This window comes from Polyodon spathula, chromosome 7 (assembly GCF_017654505.1).
Source record: "Polyodon spathula isolate WHYD16114869_AA chromosome 7, ASM1765450v1, whole genome shotgun sequence".
NCBI classification, from domain to species: Eukaryota; Metazoa; Chordata; class Actinopteri; order Acipenseriformes; family Polyodontidae; genus Polyodon; species Polyodon spathula.
The window spans coordinates 8,300,732-8,323,847 of NC_054540.1; the positions used below are offsets into that span (position 1 = coordinate 8,300,732).

The 23,116-nt window shown below is 36.5% G+C and overlaps 1 protein-coding gene across 7 annotated transcripts in view; it reads right to left on the bottom strand.

Annotated features, from left to right (window-relative positions):
* Nucleotides 1–23,116, bottom strand: part of LOC121318103 (protein MON2 homolog) — a 38,135-nt gene that overhangs the window by 13,290 nt on the left and 1,729 nt on the right. For 2 of the 7 annotated variants that reach the window (XM_041254399.1, XM_041254397.1), the window contains exons 2-24: nt 20,155–20,218; nt 19,245–19,372; nt 17,739–17,870; nt 15,592–15,721; nt 14,780–14,877; nt 14,134–14,259; nt 13,726–13,917; nt 12,742–12,866; nt 12,121–12,260; nt 11,660–11,813; nt 11,117–11,316; nt 9,003–9,084; nt 7,894–8,075; nt 6,953–7,006; nt 5,903–6,015; nt 5,439–5,543; nt 5,239–5,319; nt 4,700–4,773; nt 4,524–4,614; nt 3,711–3,812; nt 3,143–3,145; nt 1,888–1,998; nt 375–550 (exon numbers count right to left, since the gene is read on the bottom strand). In XM_041254399.1, coding sequence (XP_041110333.1) covers nt 375–550; nt 1,888–1,998; nt 3,143–3,145; nt 3,711–3,812; nt 4,524–4,614; nt 4,700–4,773; nt 5,239–5,319; nt 5,439–5,543; nt 5,903–6,015; nt 6,953–7,006; nt 7,894–8,075; nt 9,003–9,084; nt 11,117–11,316; nt 11,660–11,813; nt 12,121–12,260; nt 12,742–12,866; nt 13,726–13,917; nt 14,134–14,259; nt 14,780–14,877; nt 15,592–15,721; nt 17,739–17,870; nt 19,245–19,372; nt 20,155–20,218 — 2,663 coding nt within the window. The remainder of the gene's footprint in view (nt 1–374; nt 551–1,887; nt 1,999–3,142; nt 3,146–3,710; nt 3,813–4,523; nt 4,615–4,699; nt 4,774–5,238; nt 5,320–5,438; nt 5,544–5,902; nt 6,016–6,952; nt 7,007–7,893; nt 8,076–9,002; nt 9,085–11,116; nt 11,317–11,659; nt 11,814–12,120; nt 12,261–12,741; nt 12,867–13,725; nt 13,918–14,133; nt 14,260–14,779; nt 14,878–15,591; nt 15,722–17,738; nt 17,871–19,244; nt 19,373–20,154; nt 20,219–23,116) is intronic. The other 5 variants (XM_041254400.1, XM_041254398.1, XM_041254403.1 and 2 more) reach the window with 3 other exon arrangements.

The window sequence follows — 23,116 nt, forward strand, 5'->3', positions numbered from 1 at the left end:
GAACTGTAGTTCACATTCTTAGATGTGTAATATTTTTTATAAAATTATAATGTTATCATTATTTATGCTCAACAGCAGTTTAGTTTATTTATTGTAAAATAAAATATTTTAGTTGTTAATTGCCTATTGTAAAATAAGTATTTTAGTGATTGATGACTGGTCTTTCTTTAGAAAAATGCAACTGTATGTTCATGTTAGACAAAAAAAGTTGCGGTCTCAGTCAACCAGGTTATATTGTGCTTATATAAGCAGATATTTGTAAAGGAACTGGGGATATACAACATTTTTTTATTAATCTATTTTAATGACCTTGGGGTTCCTCAGATATCAATATCAATTGATTCTGTTGTGATATTAACTGTTTCAATACTTACCCTTGATCATTTCGGATTGCTCCAATGACACCAAGAACAAGGGGCCAGCCAGGGCCCAAACTGTCACCCTGGCTCTGTAAAATCTGCAGGACACACTCCAGCTGCTTCTGTCGGATATCAGCATGGACAATGTTGGACAGTTCCTTCAGTGGGTTCAGCAACAGCAACTGCAGCCTCTGAAGGAACAACAACATTGATGAATTCTACTTGTCAAACAGTGTTGCTTCCTGGTTACCGAGCAAGTGGGGGAGATCTGGAACTAGGCCCTAGGCCAATTACATTAGTGGGTTTAACAGCCTGGTTGGTTTCCAGCAGTTATCGACAGTTTTTTGACTGCTGCTAAATGTAACAAAACATTTGTTCTTCAAAAGTAAAACCTGTATTAAGTCACCTAAACTAAGTGGTTATCTGTTCTGGTTACAGCCAGAACAGATAACCACGGAACTTAGAATAAGCTGCCGCAAAGTCCTTTTGGACACCCGTTACTCGAAATTCTTGTTTCACTGTATGCCCAAAAGAAGCAGACAAAGGTTAACATTTTTCCATGAATTCCTACAGTCATTATGAAATAAATAATGAACTGCTTATAATATCTATTGGCTAAGAATGAAATTCTTCTTTCTGTTTAATTAATGTGCATTCAACAAGAGAACAAAAGCACAATTCTTCTCTTCACAACTCAGCGAACACTTTGAAAAGAATTCTAACCATCAACAAATTCTTTCACAACAATGAAAATGCACTTTCAAAGAAGTTCAATCTGCTGATTTTCAGACTCTCCAGATCCTGAAAAGTTATCTAATAAATGGGTTTTCGTTAAAAAAATAAATAAAGCATCTTTGGGTGCATAATACAGTATAAAGAGAATGGCATCTCTGATGAAACAGTTTGCAAACATGAATGCACATGTGAAAATGATCACTGTTGTCAATGACAACAACACTGGTATTGGAACTTGACTGAAAGAAACATAGAAAAACAGCTCTGTACCAACTGAAAGATCAGCATCTCAAATACTGTGGTATGCACCACTGATGTGGCCAGAGGATCACTCAATCAAAATGTCCTTTCTCTATACACCATAAACGTAAAAATCAAATGAACTCACTATGACAGGCATACTAGGTCACAAGTCAAAATAAAGGGTGCTGTTGGATTTTCCCTGAGGAGTTTCCAAACACTGAAAAAATGGTTTATGATATGAACAGTTGTGTCAGGGTTAGCAGCAGAATGATAACAATATAAAAGTTCCTCAAAGGGACGCCTACATACTGTACAAATACTATTAAAATAATTCAGTGCTGGGAAATACCTGACTGTTATATAAACACTATTTTGTATTCTGTGGCCAAATAGAAGCAGCATATTTATATAACTGGATTAAAATATAAAACCGTAAAATCCACCACATTGAATTATTTAAATTATAATTATGGTTGATATCCTACCATGGGTATTAATGTTGAATATACTGACATTTATATCTCCAGCTAGCAGTGTAGACATACTATACCTGGTTCTGTGATAGTGCTGGGTCATGTTTGTATACCAGGCCTGACTTTATTAGAGCTGTCACTGCTTCAGCTCCCCACTCTCTCATTCTAGAGTTTGGATGCTGGCAAACCTAAAAGAAAAAAAAAACAAAAAAACAGTGCTACTGATTTAATGTGTATAAGACTGTTTTGACAATTTATGCTATCAGCGCAAGTGCTTTTTTTGAAAACGAGAAAAACATTTAAAGTTTCTGATGAGCATTGATTGTACGAAGAGTCAGTTCTAGTGCTGGTGGAATAAATGCAGCTCGGAAAAGTTTCACACCTTGACACATGAAACTTTAGTTTTACGGCTATTATTTTAAGCCTTTTTATTTGTGAGAACTCAAAATGACATGTACTTGCACTTATGTTACAACTGCCTCTTATTATAGCTTACATTCTTCAATCAAGTTTAAACACAATTGGAGAAATAGTTCTCTAGATACACATAAAACTATTTAGACATATGTACAAGCGCTTCCACTATATCCAATTCACATCCCCAGCAGTAGATACAAATGGATTTGTGGAAATAGTTATGCTATTGAGAGGTTAAAACAAAACTTGTTATTACATCTTTAAATGTCTTTCCCAGCACCACAACAGGTAAATCAGATATGTTGGTCACTGAGACTTCCAGTCAACAAACATGCGGCAAATGTGGGTGCCAGGCTCCAGGGGCTTAAATAAATTATATATATATTTTTTTCCCACCCAATGTTCTCCCAATTTGGAATGACCAATCGCTTTTTTCCCCTCACGGCTCAGGAGACCCGAAGATTCAGCGGGTGTCCTCCGATACAGTGCAAACCTGTACTGTATGACTCACCCTGCACACCACGCAGCTGTGCTTCTACCAGGTGAGCCACTCGGGGACCCCAAGGGCACAATATATTTTGATATCAGAAAACGATTCTTATTATATTTATATCATATTGGGTATAAGTGTCATTTTGCAATTATTTTTGTGGAAGAAAAACTGTTATTGTTACAAAATAATAAGCAACTCCGAATGTTATAGCAAGCTATGCATTTTGGCATAAAAGCTTAAAAAAATCTGACTTGATGTAATACACGTTAGCAGACGGTTTCACAGACCCTGATGAGCACTAATCTTATAACACCTTGCCTAAGAAACAAGATTAGCGCTTATTGTTGTCTGCTAAACCAGCCGTACGTCCTGTAAGAAAAGTAATGGGAGACAACAAGCAGTGCTAAATTCCATGAACTTACCTTCTGCATAAGACAAGTGGGTGCAAAAGGAAGGGAAACAGAAAAACACAACATGAAAACTGAAACAAGTTACAAACACTGAGATCTTACAAAACATACACTACGAAATGCAATTATCATAGCTTGGGACAGTGAGAAAACACTGAAAACAATACTGATTACAGGAGTTTATTTATAGTAATATTACAAAGGTAGGGCGTTGACAGCAATACTGAATATATAGTTTATTTACAATAGCATCTCAAAGGTAGTGCTTTGACATCATGGTCAGAAAACAAGCGCTATCTATGATTAGCTTGGCTTACATTAAAAAAAGAACCACGAGTGCAGCCTGCCTCATTTGGCCACCCAAAAAAAAAACCATAAAAAAAACAACAAACAAAAACCCAGCCCGCGTTATACAAATACCCCAAAAAATAAATAAATAAAACTTAAAATACCAACATTCAAGAAGGATGCTTTGTACTCTCCATGCATTATTTGCAACAAAAAAAGCATTAACTGTGTAACTGTTAAGGAGCTTGAAAGCCATATACACATATGTTTCTAATGGAAATTATGTATTTACCTCCAGGAGGTGGCCTGTCAGAGGTCTCCACAGAATTTCAATTCTGTCCATATTAACCAGTCCTGTCTCAAGCAATTTAGCAACAGCAAAGAGAGAAGGCTCCTAAATAAAACCAGACAGGCATATATTTCATTACAGGCATGATTTAATTATAATTTCTTTAAGTTTCTGATAATAAACATGAGAAAAAAGCATGACAAAATGTCCTATAAAAACATATGTATTAGTTATATAATGTCCTATATATTATGTCCTAAAAAAAGGCAATTTAATTAAGTAAGAACGTTATCACTGACAACTAGCCTTACTAAATGCTTCACTTGATTTTGACAGAAAGTGGTCTGCTAGGATTTTAGCTAGGTCTATCAGTTGCTTAACTGGGGGGGAGATAAATAAATATAACCTCCTTATCTTATGAACTCAAGAGCCACATAATAAGTATAATTGCTTCACAGCAACAGAGACTTTTTATTTTTATTTTTTAAGATAAGATAAATACATTGTCAGCCAATTTAAGATTTTTGGTGCTATAAAGATGCTGGATTAAGTTTTTATGACAGCTGCAAAATGGTAAAATAAAATGAGGGTCTCAATAGCTCAGTAACCTTTATTTGTTACCTACTGCTCCAGTTGTCCCTTCCACTCCAAATTGTTGTTATAACCCTGTTCTTAACTGTTTAATTGATTCAAATCTCCATCTGGGTCCTAAAGTAGTTCATTAATTCATTACTGCTATTGGATCTGGTTTGGAATGACACTCCAGGACCAGAATTGGGTATTCAAATAAGAGACGAAATAAAAAAAGAACAGTACCTTGTTATTCCCATAAGCCATATCCATAGCTTCCATAGACAAGGAACATAAAGCATTTATCAGGTGATGCAGGGACACATCATCAAGGTGTCTGTGAAATGGAAATATTCAATTACAACATTACATTACAAAAAAGGAACACTTGCAATTAAAAGAATACAGAAAAAATATCTTACTGTGAGCTCTCAAACAGTCTGGAAAGAATATTGGCAATTACTGGCAAATCTGTCATCACTGCTGTTGTCAAAACCTAGAACAAAAAAGTAATGCAACATATAGTACATGCCCCAACATGGCTGTAAATCAAAAATGCGAGACATCACATGACAAAAAAGTAGATCATCGTGACCTACATCTGGCATACATAGAAGTAAAAATGTAAATGTGACGTACATATATATGTATTAGTCTCAGATTGTGATTCTCTCAGTAATTGTGATAAAGAATATCCGAACCAAGTTTCAACACACAGTGGCATACCAGATTCTGACTATCACTTGCGGTCAAGACTGTCCTAACCAGGTTTGCCAGTAGACCCGGTGCGTACTGGAGACAGGCGATTATTTGAGACCCGGCAATTATCTGAAGTTTTACAGTATATACATTTACAGTATAGACAGAAAGAACTATAGATATGAAGAGCTATAAAATGCTGAAGCATGACAATAACAAGGAATAAACAGTGAAAATCAAAAGCACAATAACAGGTTCTTACTGTGCTTGGCCCCTCAACAGCTCTTCCTGGTTTTAAGGCACCTCCACTGCCAGGTTTCAGCCCCAGAATCCACACAAGGTGCTGAACAAAAAAGGGCGTCATTATGATTTAACTACATGAATGCAGTTCGCCCGAAAAGGGGCATGCTCTTGTTCTGTCATTGTTCAAATCATAATGACCGCAATGATAATACATTTTACCTGAAGAGTTGCCAAAACCAGCTGCCAGGATGTCCCAAGAACATCTCCGTGGCAATGGGCTAAATTCAGCAATGTCCGCATACACTGAATGTTTTTTGCAGTAAGCTAATGAAAAGAAAAACATATCTTAAAATGACATACTGATTTAAAAAACAAACAAACAAACGCACACACACACAACGGCAACATTCACTGTAAAGCAGCACAAGTTACACAGTCAAACCACACTAATACACAAACACATATCTGTTTTTAAATTGTTTGAGAGTCACGACTGAGGCTAGGCAATAATTACAATTAGAATCTATTACAAGACAACGGAAAAACAATAGTGTTAAAATAATACATAACTGTTGCAATTTTAAGAAGCCTTATAATTACTTTAAAACATGACATGAAGCTTTACAGTAGTGAGACCAAGACAATACTATACCAAATGAAGCATGGTGATGAAATGGCCTTACCACAACTGTGCCCTGGGGCTGGACAGTAAGGGGTTGCCCAACCGCCACCACCTGCTGGTGAGACTCACTGGAAGGGCTGATTATCTGAACATTCTGCCCCTGGATAGAGTACGCTACAAAATGGAAAACAAAATGGACCACTTTTACCTAGGTTTCCCCTCATGATTTATTTATCTATTAATGTTCTGCTCATTTTTTTTAATTTACTTATTAGAGTAAATACTGACTGAAAGAGAAGAACCAATTATTTTATTCAGCTTTTGTTTGTTAATCAGTTAAAAATGTCCATGTGATATACGGCCAGTAAATGTGGCAAAACATGTAAGTGTGACATAAGAACAGACATGCAAAGAAGCAGTTTCTGATGCTAACAATAACTGGTATTAAAGAAAGTCATGACAAATATACAAACTAGATAAACAAATGAGACATAAGGACAATTGGAAAGCGGTTCTTTCTCAGCGTAACATACCTACCGACATATAGGAGTGTTTACTATCTAAGTTGCCAGGGATATACACCATTGTAAGTGATAACAATACAATGTACATTGTTTAAATCTCCAGGTTTGGAAGTCAGAAAATGCAATAATGTGATAAAACCTAATGAATGTTTATTTGTTTGTCTTTAACTACTGTATGCTCGCCTTGGCACAAACTTTTACATAGACATCTCTATCCTACATAGTAGGCTGAGACACTATAACCCAAGTCTTATCATTCATGTCGTACACATAGGGCTTGATTCTCCAAAAATACTGAACACATTGCAAGTGCAAAGATTACTTTAGAGCTTGTACTTTTTATATTTTAATGGCAAGAAAGTGAGGAAATTCAAGAACACCTTTCAGTACAGTACATGCATTAAAAACGGTGCCCCTGAATACTGATAGGCAGCATGCATGCATGCTGCACAAGATCATTTATCTATCAGTCCTTAAAATGTAGTACACATTTTAGTGTAATACTTTCCAAAGTATATGGCTGCTGTTTCTTTTTCCATGCTGCTGGGCATACGTCCCTTACATACTGTAAATAAACAATCCATTACCGGTATAGGTTGCCATAGGGACAGCCAGAAACTTCCCACAGATATAGTCAGGCACTGTGCATTCATGAAAGAAAACAAAACAAACTTGTTTACAGCTTTTGGTTCTTTTTGAAGGGATCTGCAGATACCACATGGCTGCATTAGTTCCATTTTGAATGTCCTCTGCAAGCATAATGAACAATGTTTTTATTGTCTACTAGAAACCAAGAGTAGCTTCAAGGTATGCAACAATTATTCTAGTTCCCAAAATTACCAAAATATAGACTGACATGTGACCTTATTGATATAAGCACAGACTGGATCTTTCTTCTTTTTTTTGGTATTTACTGACCCAAGTTTAATGTATAAGCTTACCCATCAAATCGTTATATAAAATATGTTTTTGCAGTTTCCCAAGAACACCTGTTTATTCGATAGTTGTTCAAACAGACATATGCCACTGTTCTTGCTGTGCTTTGCGACATTTACCAAAGTGGCATTATTTCATCTTCTAAGTCAGACCTGCCATGAACATTTTAAAAAATAAGAGATGCAGCACTTTTCGTACACTCTTCACCTAGCCCTTCTATTAAAACAATACCAAATACTTGTATGTATTGACCCAGTTTCACACAACAGGAACAGATCTATTAGGCAAGAACTCAAGTCTACTGCACGCTTTTAAATCACTGGAGAATCAAGCCCAGAGTACATAGTAAACGGAGTTATTGTAAAACATATCCAAACAAGGTTTTGTGAGATACAGCACCAAACTTAATCCCCACGGTAATTAACACATTAAGCTCCCCTGTCAGGAGATTAAATAAATAATGAAATACACATCTTAAAAAAACAAACAAAAAAAAAACAATTAAAACAATTCACAGTACTTACAACATCAGTTGTCAAGGGAATACACTTCCCACTGAAGGACATTTTGTAAATCCAAATAACAGACTTACACTTGTTTGTAAGGGTGGAAGCTGAGCTGCTTAGTACAGTCAGGGCATAATGTGGTGGTAAGGAAGCTTTGCAGATAGCTGTAATGAAGGCATCTCTAGGAGTGACGAGGCTGAGTCTTCCACAGAGTGAGGCCATGGTCAATTCTGCTTTAAGTATGTTCTCAGTGGCCGTTTCATCGGTGCTGAATTAAAACATGTCTTAAGGTTAGGACAACGGCTTAACATTATACTTCCCAGAATTACCAATTATATTTTACTCTTTGAATACAGAATATAATACTTCCAACTATTAAAAAAATCATACAATTAAGACATAATAGAATAATAGTAGAGTATGTAATAACACCAGGGTTTGAAACTTGCAATAGCACTGCACCGAGACCTGGGTTTCAGAACTTCCCTTAATTATTTGGATATATTATTGAAATGACCAGTTGCCGGAACAGTCAGGTCCCTGGTAAAACCTGCTCCAAAATGATCACACTAATGTCAGCATGAATAAGTCTCACCTGAGTCTGTGTATTTCCTAACAGGGTCTGATTTATCAGCAATCACAGAGGAGCAATGTATTTATCAAACTTCTAGCTCGCAAGGATTTAAATAATATGCTTAACTGAAGGTAGTTCTGAAATCTTAGTGCAAGGCTAGTTCGAGTTTGAACTCCTGTAACACTAAAATAAACTTTGAGAAAGACTTCTAGTCATTTGTTAAATAACTCTGTAGTGTATATAAACATATTTAGTTTGACCAAACTAATACAATTTACAGTACAAAAACATATTTTTTTATTATTGCTATAAGTTACTGCAGATGCATTGTTATTAATTAAATCATTATACAATGTATATTACATTAAACTGGGGATCCCAGATTCCCAACATTTATCTAAATGCAAAATGTATATTGTGAGTATTGCCTGGTACATTTTGGAACAGAAGACAGCAACAGAAAAAAAAAAAAAAAAAAAAAAAAAAAAAAAGAAATATTCAAATAAAAAAGTCTAAACCTGCTTTGTTAAATATAATATTTGAAAAACAAGATCAAGGAGTTAAAAAAACAAAACAAAAAAACAATACATTTAAATGAAATAATTTGACTGTTAAACACACCTGGCATCCAGAAGTAAAGACAAAGCCGCAAGAAGGCCACACCAGCAAGCATTAACCATTTCTACCCATATCGCCCTTGTGTCTGTAAAACAGGAAAACAAAACATTCTATCTGCAATGTAATGTTGGAGGGAAACAGTATTGGAATGCCGTACTTCCAATGTTCACATTATTAAAACACAGCAAAAAAGTGTACAAAAATAACACCAAAGGGCATTAACGAGCACGACACCAGGATCACAACCTACTTTATTTTTTATTCTGCTATATACATATACCCACGCACACACAGTGCCCTCCAAAAGTACTGGGGCAGTGAGGTCTAACCTGTAATTTGTATTTGTGATCATGAGATTAATATGAATAATAAGTACAATAATATATGTTTTATTTTTGGGTAATTCCATGCATACATTTGATCATATTAGAACAAAAACATACTTTGTATTCAACCCACTTATTTCATGTGACCATAAGTATTGGGACACTTTCACTTTAAGTAAATTTCAGGGTGTAAAGTCAGTATTTGGTTGCATATCCCTTTGAGGCAATAATTGCATGAAGTCTGCAACCCACTGAGCTCACCAAACTCTTTGTGTATTCATTTGAGATGCTTTGCCAAGCCTTTGCTGCAGCCATTTTGAGTTCTTGTCTATTCTTGGGGAGTTCTGACTTAATTTTTAAGCATGGAAGTATTTTCTTCTACATATGCAGACAAAATGTTTCTGCAAACTTCAGAATTCATTCTGTTGCTGCCATCATTAGTTACATCATCAATAAAGACGAGTGAGCCAGTTCCAGAGGCAGCCATGCAGGCCCATGCCATGACATTACCTCCACCATGCTTCACAGATGAGGTGGTGTTCTTTGGAATATCTGCAGTTCCTTTCTTTCTCCACACTTTGACCTTTCCATCAGTTTGGTAAAGGTTTATCTTGGTCTCATCTGTCCATAAAACTTTGTTCTAAAACTCTCTTGGCTCATCTTTGTACTTCCGAGCAAATTCTAATCTGGATTTCCTATTCTTGGTGCTGATAAGAGGTTTACATCTTGAAATAACATCTACATCTAAAAATCAAACATTTAGAAGTTGTACTTGTCAGTCATGTCCCCCCCCCCCCCCCCCCCCACAATAGAAATGATTCTTATTACAGTTGATAGTGAAAATCCCAGTTTAGAATACCGTCTTAATACTTTTGGAAGGCACTGTATCACACACACACACACACACACACACACACACGAAAGTGTAGTCCTTGCGAAACAAAAGACTAAACCTCCCAGAAGATCACAGGCTGAAAAGCCTTAATTTCTTGAATTGTTTTATTATTAATTATCCCATGCACCTGGCTATTATTGTAAATTAGAACCAGGTGCAAGGTATTTAAAGAAAGCAGGCAGTCTATTCTGGGCTGCTGCTGGTGTGTGTAGGAGCCTTACTGTGCTGGTGTGTGTACAGCCGTAATTATACAAGAAAGGTAGTGTAAAACCTTGCTGCGCTGTACTGTGTGTGAACAAGTAAACGGCTTAGCCGTCCAGCGATAGTTTAGGTTCCTCACGTGTGTAGTCAGTGCTCCAAAAACTGAGTTTGGTTTTGTTTTCGTTTTTGTTTTATTTTTGTACTATTACAAGTGTGCATAAGCGCTGAAAACTCAAGTTCTGTGTCTGGGCCTGATTTTAAAGGGGCAAATAAACACCCGTGAGTGACGGCCTGTTTACAAAACAACATGTAACAATATCTTATAGTGTGAATAAAGTTTGATGCAATCTTGGCAGTGTAACTGTTTGGTTTCTAGAAAGAAGCAGTGGCCAAGAAATTGCAAGGGGTGAATTGCTGAAAAATGCAAACCAACCAGAATATCAGGGTTTCTGATAAAGCCGCCTGCACAAACAGCTACAATATGGAATAATGTAGTAAACAAGACAATAAGGAATTACATTTTTGTGTAGCACTGAATATGACTGTGGGACACTGCAGGTTTCATTTTATTATTTAAAATTGTTATTTTCATTTCAGTCAGTTGCTGTCAAGCAGCATGCGGTAGAGGTCTGCTGGTCGAGGCAAAGGAATACACCCTGAATGTGGTATATAAATCATTAATTAAAACCACATACCAGGCTCCTTATCACTTTGCTCAGAAGTCTGTTTCTGTACCATGGCTGGATCTGGTCTGGTTTGGGGGGCACTTTGACCCAGCTCCTTTTCTAACATTGATGTAATGCCTCGGACAAGGTCCAGCAGGCAGCTGAAGGCCACAGACATGGCATAGCCTTCAGGGATTGATGGAGGTTCCACCTTGTCAAGCATCTCCAAACTAGAAAACAGAGAAACAAAAAAATAAATTTAAAAAAAAACAGCATGAACTCACATGAGAACAAACTGGCCTGCAAATGATAACTACCTTTGCTCTTGACCAGCACTCTCAAACATAATTTTGTTCTGAAGGACTGCCTATATCATGTTTTGGAGCATGCCTTTGAATTTAGATTAAAAAAAGGCACAGTAATAAGGCTCAGCTTATAAAGAAAGTAGGTCATGGTTGGTATTAATGTTGGTAAAAATCCCTCATACTTTAAGAAAATTTAGGGCACAGTGGAAACCCGACTACTTGAAACCATCGAGTTATTGGGACTCTACCAGCAGTGCTGTATACTCACTAAGTTGCTTTAGCACTTCCTTGCACAGTAACTGTCATTATCGGTATCCAGGTTCCCCTGTACTCAAAGGCAGCTTGTGGAGTCACTCCTCCGCTCACCCCAGCTGCTCCCGGACCACTCTGTGCTGTAGCTGGGCCACCTGTGCCAGCAGCACCTACACAGCACAAAACGTTTTATTATTTCTATTTTTATTTTTTTGACGTTTCAGTTTCAAGTTTGATTGCTGAAATATTAAGTTTTAGCATTCTACAGAACCGTGAATACTAAAATCCATTTTGGCACAGATGTAGGGTAAAAGCATTAAGTCATCCACGGAATAACTTTAAAAAAAAACAGTAAAGAGAATTAAGAGCTAATAATAGGCTAAAATCTAAATGCTGCCTTTAGACATGAATACACAAAAGCTACCACATTTAACAAAGAGATCAACAGTGTTATTTGCAGTACACATGTATAAATACCTGCTGGTGTGTTTACAATGGCTGGGTTTCCAACACTGGGGACAATAAATAGGGACTGTATGAAGGATCCCAGGGCATTGACAATGTCTCTGAAGACCTTAGTTGAATGTTGCTTCATATCATAAGACTGACAAAACGACCTGGGGAAAAAAGAAAAGTAGATTTAAAAAAAATGCTAGAATTATAATAAATTAATTTAAAAATGCTGAATGTTATAAAATCATAGTTTTGTTTTTGTAGCTGGAACACAGAATGTGATGCCTTCGAGACATATAACCATGACATCTCATTCGCCTAACGTGCAGTACTTATTTTGCTACTTTACTTTTCATTTTCAGTTGGTAAAGCACATTTATTCTGCCAATGTAGAATACTTTTCTCTCCCCATTCAATTCCTGAGTTACAGGTGACACAGAAGTGTAAAGCCCTTGTACATCGGGTACCATCAACGTTCACTTTTATGGTAGTAGTTCTTTTGTTCATACCATGGGTCTCTGGGGTCATTTTAATGACCTGAACAGAGTCAGAAACTAAAAGAATATTAGGCTGGTTTTAATAAAATCCACCACTGTTTACAAAGTTAAAATAGACCTGATGAAAGATACTGCAAAAGGGCTTTACCGTAACAAATGAGGCTGTACGCAGAGTCTGTGTATAGATTCAACTGCAACAGCTCTAAGCCACTGGGGTTTATCACCATCCAGAAATTTAACCAGCAAGGACAAAAAAATCTCACACTCGGTAACCTGCAAGAAACAGACCAGTAAGATATTAGGAATGTCCACCTGTTTCACGGAAAAGGTGATCATGACTTACAGTGGGCACGCATGTACAGCCTGATGGACGGCTCCTCTTTATACGCTCATACTGTGATACAGTTTGTGCCAAAGCATGTCCTGAAACCACTCATTGTTTTCTGTGACTATTTGTCCCACCTTTCTTTTTACCCTTTTGATAAAAAAACTTTAAAAAATCTTTTTGATTTTACTTTGCTTGTTTCCTTAGAAATGTGTCATGATTGCAATGAATTGTGGGATTGCTGTCCTGAGCTTGACAAAGAAAGGTAGGGCTAAGGAAAGAGTGTGTTGATGATGAATCTGTTGTGTTTAGTAGTTGTGTGACATTTGCACTGTCAATTAATGGCCTTTGTACTGTAGTAAAAATACTAACAACCTGGGCGAAAGGAAAATTCACTTCCAAGCGCCATTTAAATCACTCAATGCAGAAATTAAATGCCATCGATTGATATTCAATTTTAAAGGTGCTAGACATAGTTAGTTAAAACTTGTGGTTGGTAGTGAAAATCCCCAAACTTTATTTTACTAACAGCCGCAATATAATACACTTGTCTGGAATCGCAATCACCACAAGACATAATGCAAAATAAACTCAGGAAAAACTGAGTCACAAATAAAATAGCATTTTGTATTAGCAATTACCTATAAGGCTTATATTTCTTACCTTTAATAAATATTTCATAACAAAATGAGGCTCTACAGAACTATATATAACATGGCATATTATGTGTACGGTACAAACAATTTAAACAGTTTCTGTAGCCTAATCGGTAGCGTACTGTAACTAAGGAATTGTAATTATACTTACCAAAAGGCTATAGAAGTGCTTGATTAGAACCGACACCACTCGGAGCAAGCGCATGCAAATTGGAAAATAAGGCTTTTCAACTGGAGCTGGGGAAGAGGTGGCATTGCCCTGCCGGAACTTGATATTCGGAGAGAAGAGTTTAATTACCAATGGACAAACTCTCTCCTTCAGAAGAAAACTGAACTCCTGGTGCTGAAGGGGAAACAGAAAACAGCATTAAACCAGATTAAAATGCAAATCAATGCCAAACACATTCAATGCTGGATTGAGAAAAAAAAATAAAAGCACAGAGATAAATCTAGAATTGCATCGACCTTATAAGTAAAATAATTATCTGAGAATATGCCTCGGTCATATATTAGATATTATGCCCATTAAGTTTTATAATGAATCCTTTGAAGATCTTACTTGTAAAAATACTTGGGGAAAATCGTTCAAAACAGATTCCAGAAGTTCAAGGCCAAACGTCCGAGTCATTTCAGTCATGCCTGCGAGCCAATAAGGGGCGTCGGCATTGACTAACTGGCAAAGGTCCTGTTAAAACCAAAAAAGAACAAAAACAAACGAACTTTATACAGGATTCAAGAGTAACACACACGTTTATATTGAAGCCTTCCAGTCTTTACCAACAGCATTAGGTCAGCAGCCCACCTAAGCTAATTGTTGACATCAAATCAAAACAAATATTACTGCTAGTTCAGTCAGTTTCTCACACCACTATAAACTGATCTGAGAGAAGAAAGAGCTCCCTCTAACTGTTTCATTTAAAAACATCCCGCCTAGGTTCCATGCACATTTTTTGCTTTCGGTCAAGAAGCAGAGCGATTGAAGAAAGTCTCCCAAACTGGTTAATATGACTAAATCCAATACAGTAACCTTAAAGCTGGTAAACACACTGGCCAGTTAAAAAATAAATAAAAGAAAGTCTTTACTCAATGACAACAATATCACATTCCCATTTGAATAAAATGTAACCCTTATTGAAACAGGTTTGACAGTACGCCTTGACCGATTCTGCAAACATGTATTGTTTCTAACAAATGCAGTTATTTACCTGAAAAAGCATGTAGGCATCTTTAGCACAGGGTCTGAGGGTACTGCTTGATCTTCTGTTACTGCTGCCTTGAACTGCTGGTGGTTGCTCTATACTACCTGAAGGAGAGCATGATTCAAACCCTTAGCAGTTACAATGGGTGGCTCGCTGGCCCCAACCTTGTTAAGACATGGGAAGGGTATTACTGCTGAAATTCTTTCTTGACCTCTAAGATTCTTTCACCTTTAAAACATCCGGCCTGCTCAAAAATGTTTTAGGTCTGCTTTTACTGATTCAATTTTACATGATCATAATAATAATAATAATAATAATAATAATAATAATAATAATAATAATAATAATAATAATAATAATGAGGTGTTCTTTGTATGTCGTTAAGCATTTTGAAGTTTGCTTGAGCGAGTCATAACTTAGTCGTATGCTGTATATAAAATTTTCTTTACTTTCCAATTAGGCAGCTAAGCTACAAGGACTGCTAATCTGATAAATACTGTTTGCTTTTTTTAATTTAGTTTCTTTGTCCCTGCTGTAGGTAATTTCAGATGATGCTTATGCTAACCCTTTAGGAATTTTTTAATTCCTTTGAATTTAGATGTGACAACAATTGAATTCTGAAGTGAAATGTGATATTTATTATTCACATTGCCTAGGTAATTAACCAGTTGTGAAATAAACATACCCCCTGCATAAATTTGTAGAAACTCAAAATCAGTAGAATATTTTGTAAGATCTAAAAAACTTAACTCATAAATCCTACAATTGCATTACACAAGGCCTGTGAATATAGTAAGTGAATAAATACGAAATCTGACCTTTGTGACGTTCATCTTCAGCAACCATTCTTTCAAACACCACTGTTACCACCTGCCTCACAGTTGCTGCAGCTGTGTTGTTGGTAATGTTGTCTTTTGTGAAGTGCAGTCTAAAGCACACCACAATCGCCTGGAAGAGATATGTTTTACCTTACAGTCGCGACACAATCTACACCTTAACAATCTAAGAACAAAAACTGCCTGGCCACTTTATTATTAGGAACTGTCCTTAATATTGTGCTGGGCGGCCATTTGCCCCGATCCCAGGTTTGAAACAGGTTTGATGATGAATACATTGTTCATGAATGCAGCATTTTCATTTAAACCGTTATTTTACCAGAAGATTGAGAACAGATTCTCATTTACAACGACGATCTGGTCAAGAGGCAAACACCACAGCAGCACAAAGCAAACAAATACAACATAGAAAAAAAAACATTAATAAAGTGACCAGCCAGTGTACACATACACACACTGTAAAACATACAGAGAAATGTAAAGAAAACTTCAAAATAAAGTTTGGTGCAAACGTCTACAACCACTTTTGTCTTTCATAGAGCAAGATGACACTGTTGCACTGGATTGGGATAAAGCAAACCTTACATGAAACAGTTAGGATGCATGATTTGCACAAAACCAGTCAAATGTGAAAATCTACATGCTCAAATATATGTACAGTAGAACCTTAGTTGGGAATGTAGGTTGTTTGTAAGTCTGAAATGCTTGTAACTCTGAAAATGAGTTTTCAATGGTTTTAATAAAGTGTACACCTGCTATCTACACCATCAATCTGAAGAATAATAAAAGGATACAGCACAGAAATGCAATACTCATATTGTTATGCTTTAAAGTTTTTACTATAAATGGAAAAAGGCTAAATTGAAGTTCCCATTGAAATCGTAACTGTAGTAAAAATTTAATGTGCAGGAAAACCTTCGCTAACGTGCCTGTTTTTAAACAAAATGCATTTGTGAGTTTGCTCAGTCATTCAACCTCCTTTGGCTTGAAAAAAAACCTGCTTTGTTTAAAACTAAAATGTTCCCAGTAAAACTGCCCATACTTGTTTTGAAATCTGCCTCACCTGTCTAATAGATTTGTTGGTACAGTAATTATGTAGGAGCGCCTATATGGTTGCACTACATGCATAGTTGAGGTATTGCATACTTCTGGTTGAAAATCGGGGTTCGGTAGACTGGTCAGTTCATAAGTTTGGTGTTCGTAATTCTAGGGTTCTACTGTACTGGATATTTCTGCTATCACATTCAGGTACCTGACTAATCTGGTTATATGACATGTTCTACTGAAGCCATACACGCCAGTTTCTTTCAAGATACTGGCTTTCAGTTTGTCAACATTCCAAACTTAGCTCACTCAATTCAAAAACATGGTGAACTTGGTGAACAAAAAAATAGGATAACAGCTGGGACACTTAGTTTTGTCAGGTTTGCAAATGTCAATGGCACGCTCACGGCAAAACAGCAATTTATAGCATCATGGGATTAAACATTTGTTTAAGCAGATAAGTTTACACTTAAACAATGGTTGGAAAACTGCCAGGAAAGTCCATGGAGGTCATGTACTACTTGAGCTTGGAGAAGTTAACCATATGGGGAAGCTAAAATTTAAGGAGGTGTGAGCAATAAATGTAATGTGTTTATCACTGGTGCAGCTAATTTCTGTCACCTTGAGAACACCTATAAAGACTTCTTCTCAAAACTTGTATTTAACCAGCTTTTTTTTTGTTGTATGTATACTCTTACTAACCCAAACTTCGGTAATTTGAACAGATCTATAATATAAATAGATATCATAATGAAATGCATTCATAAAGATACTGTAGAAACGTATTTTAAATATCTTAAATTCCATAGTACTCTAAGTATGTAAAACATTACAGCTGTCTCTATTTAAAGGTTAATCGCGATCTTTGATGAAATACCAAAAACATAAAATAAAATACTGGACAAGGCATTTTTAGTATGACATAGCAGAAGTCTGAACAAATTAACAATCTGAACAGGGTCTGATCCCAAGTGGTTCACATTAGCATGTCTAAATATTGTGCATATCAGTGTATTGTAGTTAGTAAGATTAAAACAGGCTTTATTTTTTAAAAACATGGTATCCGTCAAGCAGTGTTTCTGTACCTTGGAGAGCGCTTCATCGTGTGCGACTGTGTTTGTTGTTAAAAGTACCAGCACTGTCTGAAGCAGCTTGAGTTCCTCAAGCCCGTTCTCCATCAGCTGCCACAGCATGTTGATAATATTCCCAGCTGCAGCCTGCAACACAGTTTTACAGCATTTCACCATTTCGCTTGGGTAGGAAAGAAGTCCAATTGAAGACCCTTTCTCTTGCCTATCGCTCCATTCCTCATACTGCCCCTTCCTATCGCCAATCCCTCATATCTCCTTATATTCCTTCTAGCCCTCTCCGCTCATACTGTCCGACTTGCTATACCTCCTCTTCACTCTCCTTCCTCCCATGCTCGCTCTTCCCCTTTCCCCCTGTGGGAGTTTGTTTCTGCCTTTTGTTTATGAGTTGACGACAGTACTGCAGAGAGGATGTAACTCCAGGACTTCCTGTCTTTCTCAACTGGTGCCCAATAGCTTCTTATACTACCTTATAACATGGTTTGGGAGATATCTGTGTCCTGAGTACCGACGACTTAAGTTTTTTTTAAGTCTGTTTGGGATACAGCAGGGTGATGTTGCGACTTGTTTTTTTGTTGTCGCGTGTAAGTTTTCAGGACAGAAATGAAGCTGCTGTTTGCTGTTTTAAAGTGGGTATCTGAAAGTAGGTTTATAAATTAGGTCCAACTGTGGGAGAATGCTGCTTGCTCATGTACACTAGAAAACACGACAGCTCCAAAAAGGACAGAAGGAGAGGTATGGTTTCCAACTGGAGCATGAAACAATGGGCTTAATATTTGCTACTACAATGTTTTCTTACAAATAAATAAAAAAACGTAACCAGAATAACTTGTCGTTCAGCTATGAAAGGAAAATGCCTTGCTTGTTCCCAACATAGTGCAAAATCTTTGTTTTCATTGTCAAACACAAACGCACTGCATTCGTACACCCCTGAGTTGTGTAATACAGGGCAGCAATGGACCACAGCAAAAGATTCTATTACAGAGTTTGAACCAGGGATTTGTTTGGTAATGTGTTAGGATTATCTGAGGATATTTTTCAGATGTTCTGTGCCACTTTGGTGCAGCAGGATATTTAAAACTTCTTTCACAATATAATGCTTTCTATTTTTATACCTTTTTTATGATCCTCAAAGTGGTATTAAACTTGAATATATTGAGCAATTATGTGACCAATCAAAAAAATCTACCATGAGAAACCCTACATTAAAATGCTATCACTTTAAGATACACTACAGCATTAATGAGAACGAGACTACTTGTGTACAACATTTATGCGTACATGGAAAAACTGAATAAATAACACGCACACATCCACTACAGCTGATCTTGATATTTGGCACATGCATATTTTTGACAATGGTTTAAAGTATATTGATGAATACAGTTTGAATGCTACATTATACCCTGCACTCTAGGAATTACAGATAACACTGAGGAACTTTCATTACACAAAACATTCAGAAAAACAGAAGTTAGGACTGGTTTTATCATTTGTTTTTACCTCAGAAACGACTTCATGTGTCATGAGCCGCTGAATAGCTGCCAGGCAAAGTTGGGTTATCTTCGGTTCCTTCGTTCCACAGCCCATTAAAAAGGGCTGAACCACCTCTGAGCTGTTTTCTTTCAGTGCTGAGAAGAACGAACACAAAGAAAAGCGTTTAAGAGTATGAACAAGAAGAGTGTGATTATTTAATCAATCACTGATAAAGCAGTGCCCAATACAAATGAATAGACAGCAGAGCCAAATCAAATGGGATAATAGTTTACTGAATTACTGGAGTTGTTCTTTAATGGTTTCAATAAAGAAAATGCAGGTTGTTTTTCTTGTCATTTTACTAACCTATATCAAGGACAAGGCTACGCTACTCACTGTGTTACTTCATTGTCTAGAAAAGATTATATGACTTTTTCAGCAATAATTCAAATACTTTAGTTTAATTACATAATTAAATATCTCTCTCTCTCTCTCTCTCTCTCTCTCTATATATATATATTAGAGTTAAAATGATGAAACTGGAAAGAAAATGGAGATCACTGGAAAAACACTCGGAACTTACATCAAGCCCCCTCCACACACACACACACACACACACACACACACACACACATTAAATAGAGGCTACAGTATTTGCATTGGAAAATCACTCAACATCTGTGGCATATTTGTTCCATTTTACCTGCAAGGACTCTTCAAAGAAGGTACGAGCCAAAACGTTTGTCTATTTATACGTTTTACATTAGAATGTATGATTGAGTGCTTTTGATGTTATGGATCAATGATTCTTTACACTATACATTCCTGAACTACAGTAAGAAACCCAATTATTTTAACAAGAATCCTATGTGCATTTCTCATTACTACTGCCAATGAAACACGATTTCATAGACAGCTAGCAAACCACCATCCTTACCTGCCAAGATGCCTGTGTTTCCTGCAGCTATTGTTTTGATTTTCACAATGCCTGATTCAGCTGCCTGTGAATGAGAACAAATGTATACTGTCAGAAGATATATCTATACATATCACTTGGTGTTCAATTAGGTCAACATTTGTACAAGCAGGTAGAGTACGCAGAATACCTTTTTAGAATGGTTAAAATTCTAATGAGGTATACTCCACATACAGTACTTTGCATTTACCATAGTTTGTAATATGCGTTCCTATACCTCTCTGGGAGTTACAATGCTTACCTATGCTTTCACTATGATTTATTGCACTGTGTTATGCTTTTACTATGGTAAACTTGTATAAGGGCTGTACTGTGCATTAATGGGTATAGTAGTGGGAATTAATACATTCAGAACTACTGGCTGAGGGTCATGTGTTGCCTATCTTATAGCCTCAACATTACCTTTTGCTTACAAATTGTTATTTGATATCCTCAATTAGATTTCCATCCCGTCTTTAAAAAAAATACATGAAATGATCAGGAAGCCAGTTTCCAACCAGCATCAATGCTTTTCAGTAGTAAGTTATAGAAATATAGCCAATTCCCTTACTAATATAACTGCATTTGTTCATTTATTACCACATTTTTGTGACATCATTGCTTTTGAAGGCAACAGTAATACAACTGACAAAAAGGAACATTTAAATGATCCTGACTTATCCTTATACTTTGATTTGTTTCAATAACCATGCTGCATCACAATTTGAACAGTTTTATGGAAAGATGTAACTGACATGTACCGCATGAATAAAAACAGCCAGTAATCTCCTTATACAGCTCCCCAGATTCAGATGATCTTGTGCTAAAATGTCCTTTCAAGTCACGTCACATTTGGATAGCTTTGAGCTTCCACTCCCAGTTCAGCTTTATATCTCGAACAAGCATGAAAGCCTCTTAAAAAGAGGCTGGTTTATATATTTTACATTTCTGGGCCAGTTATCTCCAGGTTGCCGGTGAAGGTTTTCCCCCCCAATAATTAGTGTTCAAAATCTCTTCATTACAGAAATGTCTTTAATTACCTTAAAACAACTTTAACCAGTTCAGCTGCCCACTGATTTCAGGACAAACTCAATTTACTTCAAGAAGGTTATAATAAATTGGCTACAACAGCCACATTCTGTAGTTTGCTATTCTGTTATTTAATGTACTCTGTATGCAGTTGCAATACCTACAGAACCGAAAAATTGAATGGCCAAATATTTATCCTATGTTAATTTGCTGCATAAATTACCAAGAGATAATGGTACTAACAAACTGCAACAGGGTTGAATGGTACGCACAACTGTGTCAGCACAGAAACAGGCAGTGTTTCTGAGGGATTCTCTCTTTAACAGACTGACAGTCAACTAAACAGTGAAGTCTTTCAAAAACTGCAAGAAGATAAATTGGTTCTACATGAATCCATGTCGCCCCTTAGCTGGGGGATGAGCCAGGAAATGAGAAAACTTACAAAGTAACTTATCAATGCTTCACAGCAACACAAGCAGATATATAACGACGGCCACGGAAATCAATTTGCAATCAATTTTACTTCAAGCAATTCAAACTTGAAACACTTGGAAGTTTAAAGGGTCAAGATTAAATTTAAGATTTTTTTTCGAAGATGCTTTGAGACCCAGAATTCCCTGCACTGCAGACAATTTCTTAGGGCATTACAAGAAATCAAGAAGGGTTCAAGGAGTTAGGAAGCTTGTGTACCAGCTGCTGAACACACGTTTAGGTCAGGTAAACAATGAATGTTGATCTATGCAAGAATATGTAACTGTAAACAGTGTTCAATTAATCCTATGCCGATATATAACTGAACAGGCGTACTGTGGATATCTGGTTTCCTTTACTGTTATTGAAAGAAAATATATCCAAATAAAGGACACTCAACAACTGGACCGGAGAGGTTGAGAAACTGGAATGAGATGAATACAGTAAAAAGACATTGCTACTGGAGCCTGAGGTAATAATAAAACAAGCTGTTTATTATGAAACCTTCAACTTAATCAGTACATTCATTACAGAGATTGGATATGCCTGGTTTACCTTTTCCCTTGGTATTTAAAGATGTGCTTAATATACATGGTTGCTAATTTTTATTTTCCCAATTAATTTCTATCATGAGATGTGTGTTCTAAACTTCAGCTGCGTGTTACTTATTTTTTTCTAAAATTTATGACTGACTGATTATGTTTTACTGTACAAGATGTTATAATCATGTTGCAATAGTGGAGTCATTCAGGTATGGGTGTGTGGACATGTCTCTAGCTGAAGGGATCCATGAAAAAATGAAAACATGAATGCTTTCCGGTCTCTAAATCTAGTGGTTTGAGGAGATATTTCACAGAAATGACCCTCTAGATTATTCTATGCTCCCCAACATTCTGTATGGTGGTACCACAATACTACTGATAGCTGTCATCCAGTGTCCTACATAGTGTTGGAATACCTGCTAGGCCTTACCATGTTACCTACTGAGAAACATGAAAACATAAGCGAACAACAAGCTGTTTTCAACCCCTTCTCAAGCTGCTGCCAGGAACTAAAAGACACTCCAAGTTTAATTACTTTCCTACTGTAGTATGGGAACAGAAAAGACAATAAAGCAGGGTATATTTTTTCTACCTTAATCAAATTTGCAAATCAATCAAATCTAAATAAAAAGTAGGGAGACAGTGTTTACAAACTACACTTACTATAAATGCAAACATCAACATTTTGACAGCCACAAGTTCTGTTTGTACTGTATGACATTACTTCTGCACTGCTGGCAATATTCTACAAAACTTGATTTAGAAATAATCTTTTTCTATAAATTGTTTGGAAATCCTCTTACAAGGTTTTATAAATCCTCACATGCCATTTTAACCTTTGTGGACAGTGTTGCAGACACAGTGACACTGCAGGGAAATATGCAGACTGGCAAGTCTTGAAA